Source organism: Gymnoscopelus microlampas, assembly GCF_963454915.1.
Source record: "Gymnoscopelus microlampas genome assembly, chromosome: 1".
Lineage (NCBI taxonomy): Eukaryota > Metazoa > Chordata > Actinopteri > Myctophiformes > Myctophidae > Gymnoscopelus > Gymnoscopelus microlampas.
In genome coordinates, this window is record NC_139962.1 from 43366305 (window position 1) to 43386304 (window position 20000).

Here is a 20000-nt window from a genome sequence, read left to right on the forward strand (position 1 = left end):
AACACACTTCGATTATTTGATCAAATAATCAATAAAATAATCGCTACAGAGCTAATGGATAGTTGCAGCGCTAATACACTCTACTGCAGGTGACATAATCATAGCCTACTGGGGATTGGAGTGTCGGCTCACATTTGTGACCAGTTAAAAACCTGGGCTGGTGGCTAACCACTCCAACTACTGCATTGTGGCCTTGAGGCTGCGCTCTGCATATTAACCATGACTAGCACGTTGGCCCGCACTGCACACACAACCCTCGGCCATGAGGGAAACGCCACGAACCAAGCTGGCCCTTCATATGTTAGCATACTGCAAACCTCATAGACAGGGATTCGGCTAGGTATGTCAGCCGTGACCGACAGACATAACAAACATTATACAGCCAGACCAAATATACAATGCTACCCATGTCAACAAGGATGAATGCCTTTCTAATAATGACTGGGTGTGTGTGTGTGTGTGTGTGTGTGTGTGCGTGTGTGCGTGTGTGTGCGTGTGTGCGTGTGTGTGTGTGTGTGTGTGTGTGTGTGTGTGTGTGTGTGTGTGTGTGTGCGCACGCGCTTCTTGGCGAGTGAGCTGATCTTCTATTCACGTCCACACCACCTGGCCGAGGTTGAGGTTTCGGTGGCCAGCCTGTCTTTGTTCTGTCTGATGCCCTGGATTACAACCTGGCCCAGGCAACTGCGCCACGAGTCACCACCCCATGAGAAAGCAGGGATTTATAGCGACGGTCAAAGGTTTCCAAGATCTCCCCCACAGATTGCAGTAGTAGCAGCGACATAAAGAAGAATGACCCCGATCTTATCTGCAGTCTACGGGGTCAACAAGTTCATTATTGCATCTGCCATTGCAACCGTAATACATAGGAAGACAGCCAAGTTGCTTAGATGCATAATATTATCATCGTATGGCCAGGCCTAGCACTAGATATCTAATTCTGGCATTTGATGAAAGCGGCACTTAACCACTTAACCCATTAAGATTCGACAAATGCCTTCTAAATCAGTCATTCTCACACTTTCAAGATTTTTCAAAAATGTTCAAAAATGGCAGATGTACAAGCTCGCAGCGCGGCACGAAGTGGCGCGCTGTGAGCTTGTATATCTGCTATTTTTGAAAAGCCAACGCAAAATTCTAAAATGACACAGATGCCTTCCCGGTTTTAGCGGGTTAAACCCTATTTATGCCATTTCTGGCAATTTTGGTGGCATTGTTCACCTATAAATTACGTGACTAAAATAGGGATGCCAGGATGAAATCGGATAAAGGGCGGTGAGACGGTGGCAGTGCTGCTACCCCACAGCTGAGCTGCATTCTTCCAGAGAACGCAGAGCCCCTGCCTGGCTTCACGCGCGACTCAGCGCCACCGGCCTCTCCCCTCTGTGTCACACTCTCCACCACAGCTGTCCTGGAGCTGGCAGGACACCCAGGGCCATGTGAGAGGGCCAGGTGGCTGCTGAGGGAAAGGGAGAGGCTTGGGGGGGGGGGGGGGGGGGGTCGGTGTGGGGGTGGCAGAGCGAGGTCTAAAGGGTCGGGGGACAGTAATCCAAGAAGAGAATGTCCGTCTTCAGCCAAAAACTGCTCCCAGAAGTTCACCAGTATGTTAATCACCATCTCTCCTCCAGTTGGCTGACAGGAACAGGGTGAATCTATCTCTCACGGCTGTTTAGGCCGCAGCTATAGTGGAGCTGTGTACGCTCCGCGTTTAGGGTGACAGGGTGTGGAGTATTATATTTAGGCCACTACGGGGGGCTATTTTGGCCTGGCCAGTTGCACCCAAAGCACAGGGGTGAGAGACTGAAAGCTCTCCCCTCTTCTTCACCCTGTTAGAGCTATCGGCGGAATGAAGCGAGAGCAGGAGGGAGACTGGAGGCAAATTCAGAGCACAGGGGAAAGAGCAGAAAAGTACTGCCATGTATGCATGAATTACATGCGTAGTGCTGCCCTTTTGAGTGATAGTGTAGAGACCTTGTGTGTATCAATAAATCACTGTTATGCAATGGAGAGTAGGGGTCACATGTTAAGTATTTGACAAGGAGGCAGCGCCACAATTTGCTACTGTGCTGCCTCAGACTGCAGCTGTGTCCAGGTGCGCACTCACGCACACACACACACACACACACACACACACACACACACACACACACACACACACACACACACACACACACACACACACACACACACACACACACACACACACACACACACACACACACACACACACACACACACACACACACACACACACACACACGCACACACACACACACACACACTCTTTTCTGTGGCACAATCCAGCTGCCTTTGCCAGCATGTTTCAGGGAGCAAACACCTGCTAGTGCTCCCAACCACCTGGCACACACACACACACACACACACACACACATATACAATTGCAGCTGTATGCTGGGTTCATCTGGGTGGCTGTCTGATGATCTGTGTGTGTGTGTGTGTGTGTGTGTGTGTGTGTGTGTGTGTGTGTGTGTGTGTGTGTGTGTGTGTGTGTGTGTGTGTGTGTGTGTGTGTGTGTGTGTGTGTGTGTGTGTGTGTAAGCGCAGGCCAGAGGGCAGCTGGTGGAGAGAGCTAAGCTGTAGTTATAGTGGCTCCGTCCTCTGTAATTACCACAGTCCAACCTGTTTTACCACACTAGAAAAAAAAACAGAAAGGCAAAGGAGAAAGCAGGGCAGCCCTGTGGGGTTTGATCACTGCTAGTGGCCCATGGCCCGATGCCACGCAGTGCCAACTTCCTGCCGGGTGGCACTGAAATCTGATACAACCCAGAGGACAGATGTAGGCCAAATGTAGGTGGCAATCCTCAGGATGAGCTCAACGGAGAGCATATGGACATGCCGTATCAAATGCCACCAAACTATATCACACATAAGCTATCCGCCCAAGAATAGTTGAGCGCATGAGGCCAGTGCTCACTTCAGCACCCTTTGTCTGAGCAAAACCGAGCTCACCAGACAGACAGACACGTTGACCTGGGATTCCCTCCGTCCCACATCTCAATCAGGGAGAGAGAGGGCAAGAGAAAGAGAACGGTATTTTAGGAAACAAATGAAAACATACCCATTTGCACACTCCCAGACTTAGATGAACACTGAGGATGTGACAGTGCACAGAGACAGACGTTCCTGCTAAGTAGGGAGAGCTCTTACAGTGTGTTCTCAATGCTCCCTCACGGCTCAGCTCCACATCCATTCATTAACCCATTAAGACCTGAGGCCCATTCTGACAAATGTCAGTTTTATGAAAAACTTATGTTGCTATATCAGTGATGCTCAAACTTTCTCATGTTAAGGACGCCCAAAATTATAATTTGGCCGCCGCCCCCCCAATCTCAAAATATTTTGTTCCAGGGACACCAGAAGCAAAGATTTGAGTTAAAAATGTTAGCTTTAAAGGAATATACAGTTTATTCAAAGATTTGCACAAATTTTCACGATTTTTCGAAAATAGCAGATCTGAAGAAGCTCGATCTGCTGTTTTTGAATAGCCAAAGTATAAAATAATGCTTGAGAACAAAGGGATTCTAGCGCTGCGCCTCAGCCTTAAACGGCCAGTCCGGTGCGTCACAGGGGTAGGGACAACAGATGCAGAAGAGATCAACACTGGAGCAACACGGACATTTTAAGCCTTTTATTATTTAGGTGCAAGTATATATTGGCTGACGTTTCGGTCTTTCGACCTTCCTCAGAGTCCTCTGAGGAAGGTCGAAGGACCGAAATGAGTAGTAGCTCAAATCTAAAATGACACAGATGCTTTCCCGGTCTTGATGGGTTAATTCACTATGGTCCTGGCCCCAGACTTGTCCTTGGCTGGCCCACAATGGCATTACACCACAATGACAGAGAGAGGGAGGAATGGGACAGCGGATGGAAAAGGCTGATTAGCAGAGGATGAAGGTAACAGTCGGGCCGCATCATTATAATGTAGGAGACGGTCCAGAACACAGCAGAGGGCCCGACCAAGCAATAAGTCATTAAATGGAAGAGAGAACCAAGAAGGCCCACAAGAGAAGAAGACATAATGGGACAAAGAATGAGGGAGATAGGGTTGAATGAGGGGGGCCCAGTCCTTGGCCAGGGGCCAGTAGTTGCCAGGGAACAATGTTATCTAGAGGGGAACTGCTCCATGAGAGAGACAGACAGACAGACAGATAGGATAGGACACTCCCTGTTTGGAATTACATTGATGAGGGCCATAATAAGCATACACTAACATAGTTTGCCTCAATATACACACTGACCCCAAAATTAGTGCTTCTGCAAAGCCGTGAGGGTCCGCTACGCATGACATACATTTGATCACCAACTCATGTCCGCGAGGACATCCGCGTGCCTCCCGGATTGTGTTACACGTTACGCATGAACAAGTACGCTGACTACACATGCGCTAGAGTCTAGACCAGTGGTTCTCAACCTTTTCAGGCCGTTGAGTTGAGGCATTACATTTCGTTGACTCGGTTCCACAGATAAATATTGTGAAAATAGCAGATCTACTGAGCTTGTAGATCGTCTATTTTCACAAATTTTGCCTATTTCTTATATTTTTTGACAATTTTGTTGTCCAGTTTTTATAGTTTATATTTTTTGAGGTATTAAAAAGGTCTTAAAAGTCATTAAATTGTCACTTAACTGTAATCTGGGGACCCCCCAAAAAAATAATTATATGGGGACCACCCTAGGGGTCCCGACCCACAGGTTGAGAACCTGCGCTACACAAGAATTTGAGACAATTGACACTGTTTGAGGAGAGTTTGAGAGGAGATCCAATCCGTCGCTACCCTGGTCTCTACCCATATGATATTATTATGTGACAATAAATGACTTGAAGTTGAACTCATTCATTGGAAGTTTTGTTAAATGTATACAAGCAGAACAGGGAAAAAAGCCTGCATGAAAAAACATTTGCGGAAGGAATTCATTAGCATCTGAGGTCTTCAGAGGAACACACAGAAATAATCGATGAAAGATAGAGTTGACTAGGACAGTTAGAAGTCTTCACAATGGTCTCTTGCCATGGCAAAAGGTCTGGAAGAGGGTCATTATGTTGTGCCTCGTATTGTGTGCAACAGCCCTGTTGTTCTTGCAAATTGTAGTATGTACAGAACCATGTCCACTGTCTGAGGACCCTGGCAGCTATGCGGATGCACAAAGTATAACCATGCCTTCACACATAGTTTACCAGACTGTGGCTCCAACCTGCACTACTGAAACACACACTATCTGGTGCCAAGTGGGCACACACACAAACACTGATGAAAGCAGTACACAGCAGGATATGCCGGACCGGCAGGTCCAAGGAGACACTGTCCTCTCTGTTTCCTTTTCAGTCAACTGGCACTGCACATCTATTCCGATTGAGGCAATGTTGCAGGGCACAGTGGACTGTTTGTCCCGTATAACCGTTTCCCGCATTTTGACATCAGTGTCAAAATCCTGAGTTTTTAACCGAACTGCAAAGCATTTTAAAAGATGAATAAACTTGTTTGCTCAAAAAGGCTGTGTCAGGGCAAGGGGGGGGGGGGGGGGGGGGGGGGTCCGGGTGGCACAGGGGTAAAGTTCCTGCCCACCACCATGGAGGTTCAGGTCTGAATCCTTCACAGTGCATCCGGCTAGGTTGTGCATTCCAATGAACACAATTGGTCGTGGCAAGGGAGGCAGGCTGGTCGGGGAGCCTGTTCAGCAGGGAGCAGAACTGAGAAGGATAGCGTGTTCCTCTGCATGCTTTATGTCCTCTGGGCAGATGAAGGGAGGCGGCTGGCGATGTCGCATGTATCAGACAAGACACCTGGTTGTGTACACCCCCCCCCCCTCTCTCTAAGACCAACAAGTAGGGGTCAACAGTGACAGTGACTACACTGAGTCACTGTCACTGTTGACTAGGCAGTGACTACATCAGAAATTGGCATGACGACTAAATTGGGAGAAAATGAAAAATAATTGAAAAACAAAATTGAAAAAACAAAAAAAGGTCGTGTCAGCATCCTAAACTGACTCACTTTGATATGACCTTTGATGACCCCCGGGGCCCCAAGCATTGAGCCCCTATCCGTGTCCCCCTCTCAGCTCGGCACTGCTGGGTTAAAGGTCACTAAGCCTTCATCTGTCAAACTACAAACTGTCTGAAGTGCAACCAACTTCCCAAGACCACCACTCTCGACCAAGCCCCCCCCGAACACCCCGCTTCCTGTCTCAAACCCCCTTTCATGACATAGCCCACCGTATAGGTCTGAGAACCAGAAACCAACCAACTCAAGGCCATGCAACAGCTTTCCTACTGACCCCCTACAACACGCACACACACACACGCGCACACACACACACACACACACACACACACACACACACACACACACACACACACACACACACACACACACACACACACACACACACACACACACACACACACACACACACACACACACACACACACACACACACACACACACACACAAACTACCATTCACTCTTTCTACTCAATGACATTCCATATCTAGAAATGACAAAGAAAGAAATCTGAGCAAAGACAAATATATTTCTCATTCACATTCACTCTTCCCTTCCTTCTTGCTCTAACTCTGGCCCGTTTCCTTCCCGTCTCCTCTCTTCCCTGCCAGGGGGATTTTGCCAATCAACTGATGTTAAGTTCCCCTTGGCATATTTTAATCCACTTGGGGATACCGCCCTGTGCAAACACAACCAACAGGAGAGGGACCACGCACGGTGTATGTGTGTGTGTGTGTGTGTGTGTGTGTGTGTGTGTGTGTGTGTGTGTGTGTGTGTGTGTGTGTGTGTGTGTGTGTGTGTGTGTGTGCGCGTGCACAAGGGTGTGAGGCAGCGAGCCAGTGTATGCGTGCTGTGTGAGAGGGTCACCGCTATTCCAGTTAGATCAAAGGCTCTTCTTTTCCATGACGTGGTGGGCTGTGGTTGCAGGCGGCACAATCCCCGCCTTTCACAGCAGAGAGAGGTGTGAGGGTGAGGTGTGCTCGCACCATGGTGTCAAGCACTAGCCAGAACACACAGCGGGCGCGGGGCCAGTAGTAGAGAACGATGGAGCGCACACACACACACACACCGGTGTGCTGTAATGGTACCACTGGTGGTGCTATACGCAGTAAAGTCCTCAGTGTTGATTCATCCATTTGTAACTCTGAGAGGCAAGTTCAATTGATTTATAGGCTCTCAGAGTTAATTTAACACTAAGGCAAGGGGTCCGGGACCCCTAGGGGGTCCTCAGAGTTACTAGGGGGCCGCCAAATCTTTGTGTGATATGATTTTTTTACATGAACCACTTGAACCCTAGCATCCCTTTTCTGAGGAGAACTTTAGCCAAAAATAGCAGATCTACAAGCTCACAACGCCTCGCAGCGCAAGGTGTTGTGAGCTTGTAGATCGGCGGTATAGAGGAGGTATAGGTATAGGTGTAGAGGGAGAAAAGAGCAGAGAATTAAAAAAAGTTTAATCTGAAACACAATTTTATACAATATAGAGGGCGTCCCTGCTCTCTCTCAGCTAAGGGGTCCTTGGGCTGAAAAACGTTGACAACTCCTGCACTAAGGATTTTACAGTGTAGAATAGAGGTGGTTCATATCTAGAGTTAGACTTAAATGGCCCCTCTCATGACCGATGCCAGATCTGATTGGGTCATTTAGACACAAGCAGGAATGCAATACTGGAGGATACCAGGAGGAAGGGAGTGATTAAAGCTCAGAGCGCTGAATCAAAACCCACCTTCAGCAGCTTTGAAATTAAGCCCCCTCAAATACCAGCGGATTCCCTGTGAAACGCAAAGCCAGCCTGTCAGACTCCGCTGCCACGAATAGAGAGAGAGCGCAGCTGCTGAAACTTTATAGAGCACACGCAATAGTGATGATCACGACCCCGACGGTCACGGTCTGCACAAAGCGCGTGACAGCGTTAGTTAAGGCCGTCCCCACCCATCAAACGAAGGTCATTTTAATAGCTATGAAACATTCGAAGGGCACAGCGGGTTCTGTCTCCCACTAATGCGGGCCCTGAGGCCGGTGTGGCGTTTCCAAATGTGGAGAATCTCTGATGTATAATTGAGAAATATAGGACTCGACTTTCCGCCGCTCTCTCCTGGCTGCAATACAAATCCCATTAACCCCCACATCCTTAGTTCATGCTGCCTCCCACTCTTCTTTTCTATTCTTTCCTTGCTCTTTTTTTCTCTCCTAATAATTTACTCGCCCTTCTATTCTCCAATCTCCCTCCCTCTCTCTCTCCCACTCTCTCTCTTGCGTAATAAATCTTCATTGGCAACACTGTCAGGATGCCGGCATGTCTTTCCTGTGACAGCAAATACCTCCTTTACAGGATATGGGCCGTGCAGTGAGAACATGCCCTTATGCACTTGTACAAAACGCACACGGCTCACACACACACACACACAGAAAGGTGAATGCACACTTATAGTGGTGGAGCATCATTACGTCAATGCAGTGTGTCGCAGATGGACACAGAGACACAAACACATTATACACACATCCTGACTGAACTCGGGCTCAGGAGCCCAGGAGCCTGTCTCCCTTCTTTCAACAGGTCAACAGTCATCATCCACCCAGAACACTCAGCAGACCTCCATACAAAGATAAATAAACACACTGTATGCACGCATGGATGCATACATACATACAGTGTGTGTGTGTGTGTGTGTGTGTGTGTGTGTGTGTGTGTGTGTGTGTGTGTGTGTGTGTGTGTGTGTGTGTGTGTGTGTGTGTGTGTGTGTGTGTGTGTGTGTGTGTGTGTGTGTGCGCGTGCGTGTGTACTGTGTACATGCCTACACATACAGTACCTGCATTTACAGTATGTGTGTGTGTGTGTGTGTGTGTGTGTGCATGCATGCATGTTTATTTTTGCACGGCTCTATTGATTCAAGCACATTGATTCTATCTCAGATGACAGTGGTGCTCTCCCATAGCACAGCCAGGAGGTGGTAATACTGTGGGCGGGTCCGGGGGGGGGGGGGGGGGGGGGGGGGTTGGACATCAGCCATAATAGTAAGCCGTATCTTGCTATATCTTTGACCATCAGACCCATACAGGAACAGTACTAACAGCAACACTATGTTGTGGCCTGGTGGCTTACTGGGCTATAAGTAGAGCAGGGTAATAAATATATTGATATTACATACATTGATATTATGATATGAGACTACTAGATAACTGGGATTTCGGATATTGTAATATTGTGATATGGTATACATGTTGTATTTTCCTGGCTTTAATCCCATTAGCCTAATTTTAAACTTTCAAAACGTTTCTAAAATTAAAACAAAAATCGTCACAATACAATCATTTATTATCATTACAATATGAATTAATTAATTCATTAATTAATATATTTTATCAATATTGAGGTATTTGGTAAAAATATTGGCATATTTCATTTTGTTCATGTCACCCAACCCTACCTGGTGAATTACTGGACTATAAGACAAATGTAATGTACTGATATGACATCATAGCTTTGAATCGGTCTCCTCATAACCCATTTATCCTGGCCTTCTCTCTTTCCCAACTCTCTACCCGTCTCTCAAAGCCACATGCTTTATATTTTTCTGGAAATTAACTAACACCAAACCAAATGATTAATCGATTCATCAACTATGACAGGGCAGTAATGCAATCTCATAAAACACAAATTCAATTGACAAAGAAAGTAAAGCTAATTAGTTCATTTGAAATCAATAGACACCTCTCTTACATTTAGTGTTCGAGAAATTAATTGTGCTGTTTTACGTTCCCAGAGGAACTGTCAAAGACAATGTCCAATTGCTCACAGCAACAACAGCACAGAGAACATGATAACAAGCAAACATTCTCGTGTGTGTGTGTGTGTGTGTGTGTGTGTGTGTGTGTGTGTGTGTGTGTGTGTGTGTGTGTGTGTGTGTGTGTGTGTGTGTGAGATATGTGTTGTATTTAATAGGTCTGGCTTCTGGAGAGTAGCAGTGTATCTCATTTCTCACTGAACGAGGAAACAGACAACACTCCAGCATTCTCCCTTTTCACCGCTAACAAGGTGAGCAATCACGCACACTCTCTCTCTCACTCACACACACACACACACACACACACACACACACACACACACACACACACACACACACACACACACACACACACACACACACACACACACACACACACACACACACACACACACACACACACACACACACACACACACACACACAGAAAACGCTTCAAACAGGGCAGTCTCATGACGTAAAAACTCATGATCTCGGCATGGTCTCCATATGATGCAAGTTGTCTATGTCTTGTCTTGGTCTAAGGTATCAGTCTCAACGCTCTGAACACAAGACTTAGGATCTCCCTAGTGACAGTGTTGGCATGTTACTCTGAGTTGTTACTCTGAGTGTGCAGGTAACACTGGCTAAAGGTCAACATGTATAAAAGGTTCAAGATGATTTATAGTCACATGCACAACAATACAGCAGGCAGCAACAATGCAGGCAGTGAAATCTTTCAGTGTATCATATGTTATGAGTAAAATGTGTGTGTGTGTGTGTGTGTGTGTGTGTGTGTGTGTGTGTGTGTGTGTGTGTGTGTGTGTGTGTGTGTGTGTGTGTGTGTGTGTGTGTGTGTGTGTGTGTGTGTGTGTGTGTGAGTGTGAGTGTGTGTGTGTGCAGACCGCAGATGTACAGTATGTGTGCGTGCATGTGTTTATCTCCTTCAGTCACACACAGGGGCTGAGGGCAGGCAGATGGGAGCTCCTCTGGCAGAGGGGTGATGACAGCCTCTCCAAAGCAGATAGTGTGACACTGGAGGACAGAGCACCTGTTTCCCATAGCCCCTTCACACCCTATCCCTCTCTCAACACACACCCACTAGCATTTCCACAGCCATGAGCTCATCGGCTCGCCCTACGCCAAAAATGGCTCTGTCACCTGCAATCCCCCGCAACACTCAAAAAACCCTCCCTCTTGCCCGACGCCTGGGCTCTGAGGCGGTCCAAAAAATAGCCGGCTCCAGCAGTATACGCTGCACAGGGGGCTCTGATCTGAAGTGTAATTTATACTCTTGCCGTGAGAGCACGTCACTTGCTGAAAATGAGTTATTTTCGGTGAGTGACGTGTTTGTTGTGTGGAAGTATAAGAAAGTTAGGCCTTGTCCGTGTTCATCTGTGGACTGTGGCTTACATCTGTGTGGACATAAGCACACTAAAGCACAGAGCTTATGACAGGCGGGACAGAAAGACAAAGAGAAGAGGTAGAGGGAAAGAAAACTTGAGAGACAAAGAAAAAAAGGAGAGGAAGAAGAAGAGAAACAAAGACAAATAGAATGAGAGACAGCAAGAGAGCGAAAATTAAGTGAACAGGGGAGAGCTCCCAGACAGCTGGTATGTATGTGTGTGTGTGTGTGTGTGTGTGTGTGTGTGTGTGTGTGTGTGTGTGTGTGTGTGTGTGTGTGTGTGTGTGTGTGTGTGTGTGTGTGTGTGTATATGTGAGACACATTGAGCTTGCAGAGTGTGAATGGCATCCACAGATGTTCACCCCCTATGAGGCGTCCTCCATGGCCGGACCGTCCCGTGTCTGTGAGCCCTCCTCCTGAGTGAGCTGTCCTCTGAGAGGCTCCACGGCTCTGCATTAACACATCACCCACCTCCCCACTGCCCCACACTGATCTGCCTCCATAAAACACAAACTCATCGTCTATTAGTCATCTGGAAAACACGGTGACACAGAGACGGGATGGGAAAAAATGTGTTGAACAGAATGAACACCACGGCTTCCCTCATAGTTAAAAAAGTAATTTCAGTGGGAACACCGGCGTTGATGGCAGGGCTGCAACTACAGATTATTTTCGTCGAGATTATTGTATCGACTACTTTTTCGATGAATCAAATAATCGACCAAGTTTTTTTTATAATTTGTTTGATTTTTTTATAAATCAACGACTCAATGCAACGACTCTATTTTATACTTATAGTATATATTTTATACTATACTAGTGTCGCACAAATGTACAGTAGCGAAAAGCCTATCTACAAGCTCTCAACCCGTCACATCACGACGACGTGCTGTGAGCTTGAAGATTGGCTATTTCCGCAATTTTTAAAACAAATTTGAAAGACAATAAGCAAAATGTAATTTACCCCCTCAAAAGTTTTTATTGAATTAAAATCAATTATTGATATTCTTTTTGTTATCAATTAGTTTGATTAAGTTTTGCACCCATAGTTGACAGTAGAGAAACAAAGAAACAAAGATACATAGCTTAGCCTAAATGTCAGACTGTACCTCATGCTGTTTACATTTCTGTCTAATTAAGTATTCAATCAAGCGATCAAAAAAGATAATGTGGAGCAATTAACAGAGATTGAAAACGGGGAACAATGATGGAAGCTCTGCCGAGCAAGTGTGCATGTGTACCGTTCACTGAGCCTGTCCAGCTGGACCACCAAGCTGAACGCAAGCATCAACACACATCACAGTCACAGATTACAACATCACCCTGCCGGCTCTTGTATATTACAACCGTTGTGTTGTATATTCTGCTGTAGTAATGATTTACTCTCATATGCAGGCCAAAGGCTCCACCGCCAAAACGTGCTCTTTTCCTGCCAAGTCAGGAACATATAGAGAACCTGCCAGGCCTGGGAAACATGATTTACATCAAGCCTTCTGCATATCGTTTGATATCTAATGGACTGTTCACATTGTAGGAAGAGTTTTCACTTTCATTTCAACAATTTCTGACTTCTGGATGGAGGTTTATAGTCCAACGGTGTAGAACAAAGCGGTATAAAAATAACTTCCAGCAGCCATCACTCAGATGAACAAGACATACCAACATTGTACAGATGCTATAGAAGTAATGTTTATTTATATTGTATCTGCATTGATTGTATATAATTCATTCTAGTGGTTTATTTCAGAGTCTGTTTGTTTTTTGTTTTATTCTCATTTTAAGTCCTGATTATTTGAGCACTTGGGAATTTGAGCATGTTTGTCTATTCTTGTCCGTGTTGATTGTAGTGTTTGTCAAGATGGATGCTGTGTCAACTGTAGGCCAAACCTACCTACAAATAAAGTAACCTGAACATTGGTTTTGACACTGGATGAAACAACATAGTCCATATTATTCCTGTCTAGAAATACTGTTAGAGGGTACCCACTTTGATCTCACTTATATATATAGCACTGGAGATATTCAATACGCCAATCTCCAAAACAAGCTGTCCAGCACAGAGAGAGAGACATAAGCCTGGTTTATATGTCGCCATACGGCTGTGTCACGCCGAGCTTGTAGATCGGCTATTTTCGGCATGAGACACCGCTGTACGACGAAGCATAAATTCAGTATTACTGACTCACTCTCACTCAGATAAACACACACACACGCACGCGGGTGCACGTGTGCATGGCAAAAATAAAGCTGGCCTTGGCCTCGACATCCCATGGTGTTGTTTACAGAAAAGAATTCTGATGGAAATGTTTGTTTGACTAATCATGTTCTGCAAGCTGTGTAGATGGCCCCTGCCTGATCTGTTCAGCTTTCTGCTGCCACACACACACACACACACACACACACACACACACACACACACACACACACACACACACACACACACACACACACACACACACACACACACACACACACACACACACACACACACACACACACACTCCAACTCTACATTGAGTAGTACTGTAGAATCCACACCACACATACAATAGAAATACTCAGTGAAGTCATTGAAGATACATTTTAAGTCCCTTTGAGCCAAATAGCACCAGCCACATAAAGATGGTGACTACATGGTTTGAAGTAAATATAGTTTGTTCACCATAGTGTAACTGTACAACCACTCTTCAGTTATGAGAACAAAGGCTTATACTTTTGTTTTATACCTGGCCAAAAACAACTGCTACAGTCACTAGCACCAGCACTGCTAGATGGCTGTGAAGGTTAAATGATGTCATCCAGGTGGCATAGCCTTCGTTATTTTTGTCACAATGCATATCTGTACTGTATCTGGTAGCATTTAGGACTTCTGTGGCAGTTTGTTTTGTCTTACCTTGTGCCTGGGTCGTGGTGGCGTTGATTCTGTTTCTTTTGCGTCGCTGTTCCCTGCTTCATGTGCATCCCTGTCCCTCTGACTTTCCTGCTGCATGTTCTGGCCCACCTGCACCATGGCCTTACAATCCACACACGAGCCAATCACCAGTCTGCGGCCGTCATCCACCAGGAGCGTGCGCCTGCTGCGTGGCGCGTACAGGAACACGGGCAGTCTGGCCACGGTGACGGCACACAGACCATCCAGCCTGCTCCGCTCCTGTCTGCAGAAAAAACACACAAAGACCTCACAGCTGTACTGACGAGCCCACGGCGAGCTGGTGGGCTGTGGGGTGGCCCTGGATGAGCCGGGCGTGGAGGTACCCGAGCCCTGGCTCTCATGCTGGGCCCACTGAGCATGCAGGTCATGGTAGCAAAGGACGCAGGCCGATACCAGGCCAGTGGCATCAACCGGCTTGGCTCGGGGTGCAGGAGGGTGGACGGTGAGAAAGGGGAAGAAGGGTTCCCTCTCCCCACAGCGTCCCGGAGGGTTGACGTGCAGCTGGAACTCCCCCCCTGGACCCAGCTCCACCCCACACAGGTAACACACCGACACTGACCCCCCAGGCCTGGAGGTCACTCCTGTCTGGGAATGGGCTAGTCCCAACCCCCCTGCGGCCATGCCAGCATGGTACCTGACCAGGAAGGAGCTGACAGAGGTGATGAGGTCTTCGCTGAGGCTGAGACGATATGCTGCCCATATATCCTCCAGGATGCCATGGCATGGCGGGCAGCAGTGTACACAGCCATTCCTCACCCCTTGGGCATTGGGTGGGCATGGCAGTAGATTGATGAAGGGGAAGTACATGGCCCCACGGGATTTACCGACACCAGCCTGTGCATACGCCACCCTCATATCCTTCCCGCACTCCTGACCACAGAGAAAACACGCCTCATGAGAAGCCTTGGGTTCGGGTAGGCACTCCTGTAGCTCCAGAGGTCTCCGCTCATGGGGAGGGAGGTGGTGAGGAGGATGGTGCGTGCTCATGGCCTGGTTCAGGGGGACCACATAGAGGCGCTGGAGGACTGGCACATCTGCTCGCTGGAAGCCCTGCCACTGTTGCATGAGGGAGGCGTGGCAGCTGCCACACACCAGGGTGGTGCCCGCAGCACTGATAGGCACTGCACCCTGGGGAGGGGAGTGAAGCCACAGGAAAGGGAAGAAGGGCTCACTCTGTGCTCTCTCCTGCTTCTGAACACTGACAGTGAAACGCCCATCCTGCCTCAGTCCGCTGCCACAGATGAAGCAAACACACTCCTTTGGACTGGCATCCGCAATGACATTTCCACCACTCAGATGCTGCACGGCATTGCTCCTCCCTGTGGGATCCCTGGCTGATCTGAGATGGGCCGTTGGTCGCAACCTGCTGTCATACATGTCCCTGTCATCATCATCACTAGTAATGTTGATTTCGTCCTCAGAGTTGTCCGAGTTATTGATCCGCAGAGGGTTGCCTTCCCTGGCCATGTCACGTTTTGAGATGACAGCGGAACCAACAGGTGACAGTGCAGCATGTGCGTCTGAGAGATCCTCACCTCTCCCGCGGTACAGCAGCGACTGATGTCTGGCTGAAGCACATGAACCACTGTCTGCAGATCGCTGGATTTGACGCGGCTCCGAATGTCTGACATTCCCGTCCGCCAGCCACTGCCTGTTGCGCATAATGATCCCGTTGTCCTGCACAGGTGTGTCTGTGAGAGGACCGTCGTAGCCCCGCTGGGGGATTCTCTCTTGGGGCTTTGCCAGAGACTCTGATTGAGAGACATGATTTATAATTTTAGCCCCGCGCCTCGGAGGCAGAACACTATCCGCTTTCGGCGACCCCTGTGCCCCATAAACACCCACGGGGTACCGGACTGCCCTCTGGGAGTCTGGGCTGTTTTTAACACTGATTGCATTGTTGTTTTTCTTGCTAATGTCTTTTGGCGCTTTGCCAGATGTTCTCAAGCACTTGTCCTTGCCCGCCGCGCCGATCCGCTCCACCAGATCCAGCTCCTGGTCGTCTGACATATTGTCGTTTTCAGAGAAAGAGGAGAAATCGGACTCGGCGCCCTCGTAGTTCTGGCTGCTGACACTGATCCTCCTCTCCAGGTCGTAGGAGATGTTCCACTCCTGCGGAACCCGCCTGGAGTCGCACTGGTACGGCCGTTTGAGCCAGTACATGCGCTTCTCCACGGGCGTGCGGCTCCGCTCGAACGAGTTCCACTGCTCCGCCAGAAAGCAGTGGCACACCGCGCACACCAGCGCGTGTCCGTCCGGGGTCAGCTCGCACGCACCCGGGGCTGGCTCCTGGCTCTGCAGGAACGGGAAAAACGGACCGTTCTCCTTCTGGTACTTGACCTGCAGTCTCAGCTCCTTCCCGGGTGTCACGCCGCTGCCGCATATGAAACAGTGCACCAACAGTCCTATTCCGTTGCGATCGCTCCTGGAAGTGTTACAGCCGGGCAGCGGGCTCTCCTCGCCGGGCATGGCTGCGGCCATGAGTCGGTGTTTCCGAGATAAGGAGGGTGCCAGGTCCGTGTCACCACGGGGGGAGTTCATTGTTTTAAAACAACCGACTGTAGACTACATGATATAACATCTACGGTTAAAGTCATTCTTACGGACACGCTTGTTCTGGGCAGCAAATCAATGTTATTCAAAGTTACTCACTGAATGATAAGAGACGATAGATAGTCCATTGAAACGACAGCGTGCAGCAGAGACTGAGAGGCAGTAAAACCGTTAACTCCTGTTACATGAAGTAAGTCTTTGAAATGATCCCGAAACACAGCCGAGGATTCCCTACTATCTGCAGTCTGCAGTCTGCATGGTTGCACTGGAAGTCCGCGGGTAATATAGTGATATAATATGAGAGGAAAACCTGGAACCACGGCGAGCCTCTCCAGCGAACTTTCCTTCCCTGCCTGCGCTCTGCAAACTTTTGGCTGCTAACTGGCTCTCACTGTACACAGTAACACAGCGCCATCTCCAATTCACCAGACCCCCGGTTCACAGCAGTGGTGTAAAGTAACTAAGTACATTTACTCAAGTACTGTACTTAACTTATGTACAATTTTGAGGTATTTTTACTTTACTGGAGTGTTTCCAATTTTCTGTACTTTTACTTCTACCCCACACATCTCAGAGGAAAATATTGTACTTTTACTCCACTACAATTATTTGACAACTTATAGTTAGCCTACTAGTTACTTTGTAGATTTTGATTATTATTAGTACAAAATATATATTAACCACTTCAGCCCTATTTAAACTTTGACTATTATCAAAAGATTTTTATACATCTGAAAACATTCTGCACAATGAGTACTTTTACTTTTGGTACTTTAAGTACATTTTGATACTAATACTTTTGTACTTTTACTCAAGTGCATTTTGATTTCTGGACTTTTACATTTGTAACTGAGTATTTTTACATTGCAGTATCGATACTTTTAATTAAGTAATTCATTTGAGTACTTTTTCCACCACTGCCCAAAGGCAACCTCCACTCCCTGCCAGCTTTCAAGATTCAAGATTGTATTCAAGAGATAGCCTATACATGAGAGTATTAGTAAGTTTAGTTTCAGTCCCTCGACATTATTAAAAGAAAATTAAAGAATAATAAAAGGAGATAAAAAAATAACTAAATTACGGTATTGATAACTTTATATTTGACACAAATCTCAACGTGCTACATTGCATAAAAGTCAAGAAAAAAATTATTAAAAAATAAGATTAAAAAATGATGATAGAAACAATTAAATGAACACAATTCAATAATCATCATAGCACACTGTGTGTGTGTGTGTGTGTGTGTGTGTGTGTGTGTGTGTGTGTGTGTGTGTGTGTGTGTGTGTGTGTGTGTGTGTGTGTGTGTGTGTGTGTCATGTTTGATTGGTCAGATGAATCATGATTCATGGATGTATCCATATTGTTTCCCCAATATCAAATGAATAATGGAGCCGTTACATCGACATGACAGGGTCAATAGACTAGCCTACAATACCACTTATACGCCTATTGAGAAAAGAATAGAAAGCTTGTTTGTTGGACAAGATAATCATCACCATGTGCAATTTTACAAACATTTCTGGGGGGGAAAAAGCAATGCAAGATGTTAGTCCACTCACTCTGAGGTTCTCATGATCTTTACGCCCCAGTCTGACACATTTCCCAAAATTATTTTGCAACAATTCACAATTATCTTCTTTGTTATTGATATTTATAGCTGCTGGTGTGTTTTTTTGTGATGAGGGTTGGTGTTCAAACAGAGTGGAATCCTCTGGGGACACATGGAGGTTTTCATGCCCTCTGTGAACACCTGTTTAGAGGATTAGGTTAACCCTCTACACGCCTACAACCACAAGGTTGAGAACATGGACCACACATTATGGAGACAAGCAGAGCAGTCATGACAACATTATCCAGGTAATACCAAACAAACTAGTCATTTCAATTTTGTGATTGAGTGTATCACAGTACTGAATAAGTCCTTTACATTGGAAGGGTATTTGCTGAAAAGCAACAACACCCCCAACAAAAACTAGAAAAGAGTGAAAAAAAGAGTGACACACACACACACACACACACACACACACACACACACACACACACACACACACACACACACACACACACACACACACACACACACACACACACACAGTCACACACAGTCACACAAATCACCACCTCCACCACTCCCCTCCCTCCCTCCTTCTCCTCTCTCACCACCACACACATATATTCCAGTTTCCGAGACAAAGACATGAGAATGAGTCCAATAATCAAACCTCAAACATTCGCGTCATGTAACAATAACACACGTAAACAGTTATGTCTGCCCGTGGAGCTGTGTGCTGTCTAGTGAGTCTGTTTACTGAATGTGCAACCACTGCCTCCCTCTCGCTGTGTCCCTCAGAGAGATGCTGAGACTGAGACTGCCTCACATCTTCTCCCCCATTCATCTTAATGACATGACTGTGTCCCTGTACCATGTGAAACTTCCCACCATGCAGGCTGTCTAACCTGGAAATCCAGACATAGCCCATGGTTAACCATCCCGGTCACGTGACTTCACATTATCATGTGTCTTCTGCAGACCGAAGACACATGATAATGTGAATTCACGCGACCAGGATTGGTTTACCAGGCTAATCCAGACAGCCTTTAACCACATGTCAGTGGTTCTCAAAGTGGTGTCCATGCGGGACCCTCAGGTTTCCTTACGTGGTTCCAAATGGACCCTTATAGTTATGTAATTATGAGAGTGTACAAATGCGGCCCTTGTCTGAAAACCAGTCTACACTAATACATATCTACATCAAATCTCTTCGCAGAAGAGCTTGCGGATCGTCTATTTTCAGCGAATATTCGCCTCTTATGACAGGCTCAGAAAAGGGACACTAGGGTTCATGTTGCTCATAGCATTGCTGAGGTTCTCACCACCTCTGTTTCCACCACATGACTCCTCCCAAGTGCACTTATTTTTCTCCCACTTGGCAACCAAATAAAATCAGGGGACAAGGGAGATTCTTGGGTGATGTTGACCTGTTTCTACGGACACTGCAGAGACAGAAAGATAAAGAGCTAGGGGGAAGCTGGGGGAGATTCCAACTCTGCATTCTCTCACAGATCTTTGACACGATTAGTAAGCTTTGAGTGGTCCCATTTGCCTGCTCTCTGTATGAAAGTGTTCAAATGGGGACAGTTGAGGTTGGTATAACCTACTAATGAATGCACGAGTAGTCATTGACTTAGTGATCAGATTAATTCATCCATCCATCCATCCATCCATCCATCCATCCATCCATCCATCCACCCACCCATCCATTCATTTTAACCCCATTCCAATCACTAAGCTCTTACTGTATGTTTTGTAATACTTGAAGTAGTTGT

The 20000-nt window shown here is 46.9% G+C and overlaps 1 protein-coding gene across 2 annotated transcripts in view; it reads right to left on the reverse strand.

Annotated features, from left to right (window-relative positions):
* Positions 1–17035, reverse strand: part of gse1b (Gse1 coiled-coil protein b) — a 233254-nt gene extending 216219 nt beyond the window's left edge. For both annotated transcript variants that reach the window (XM_084056728.1, XM_084056727.1), the window contains exon 1: positions 14082–17035. In XM_084056728.1, the coding sequence (XP_083912854.1) occupies positions 14082–16661 (2580 nt within the window). In that variant the 5' untranslated portion in view covers positions 16662–17035. The remainder of the gene's footprint in view (positions 1–14081) is intronic.
* Between the last annotated feature and the right edge of the window lie 2965 nt (positions 17036–20000).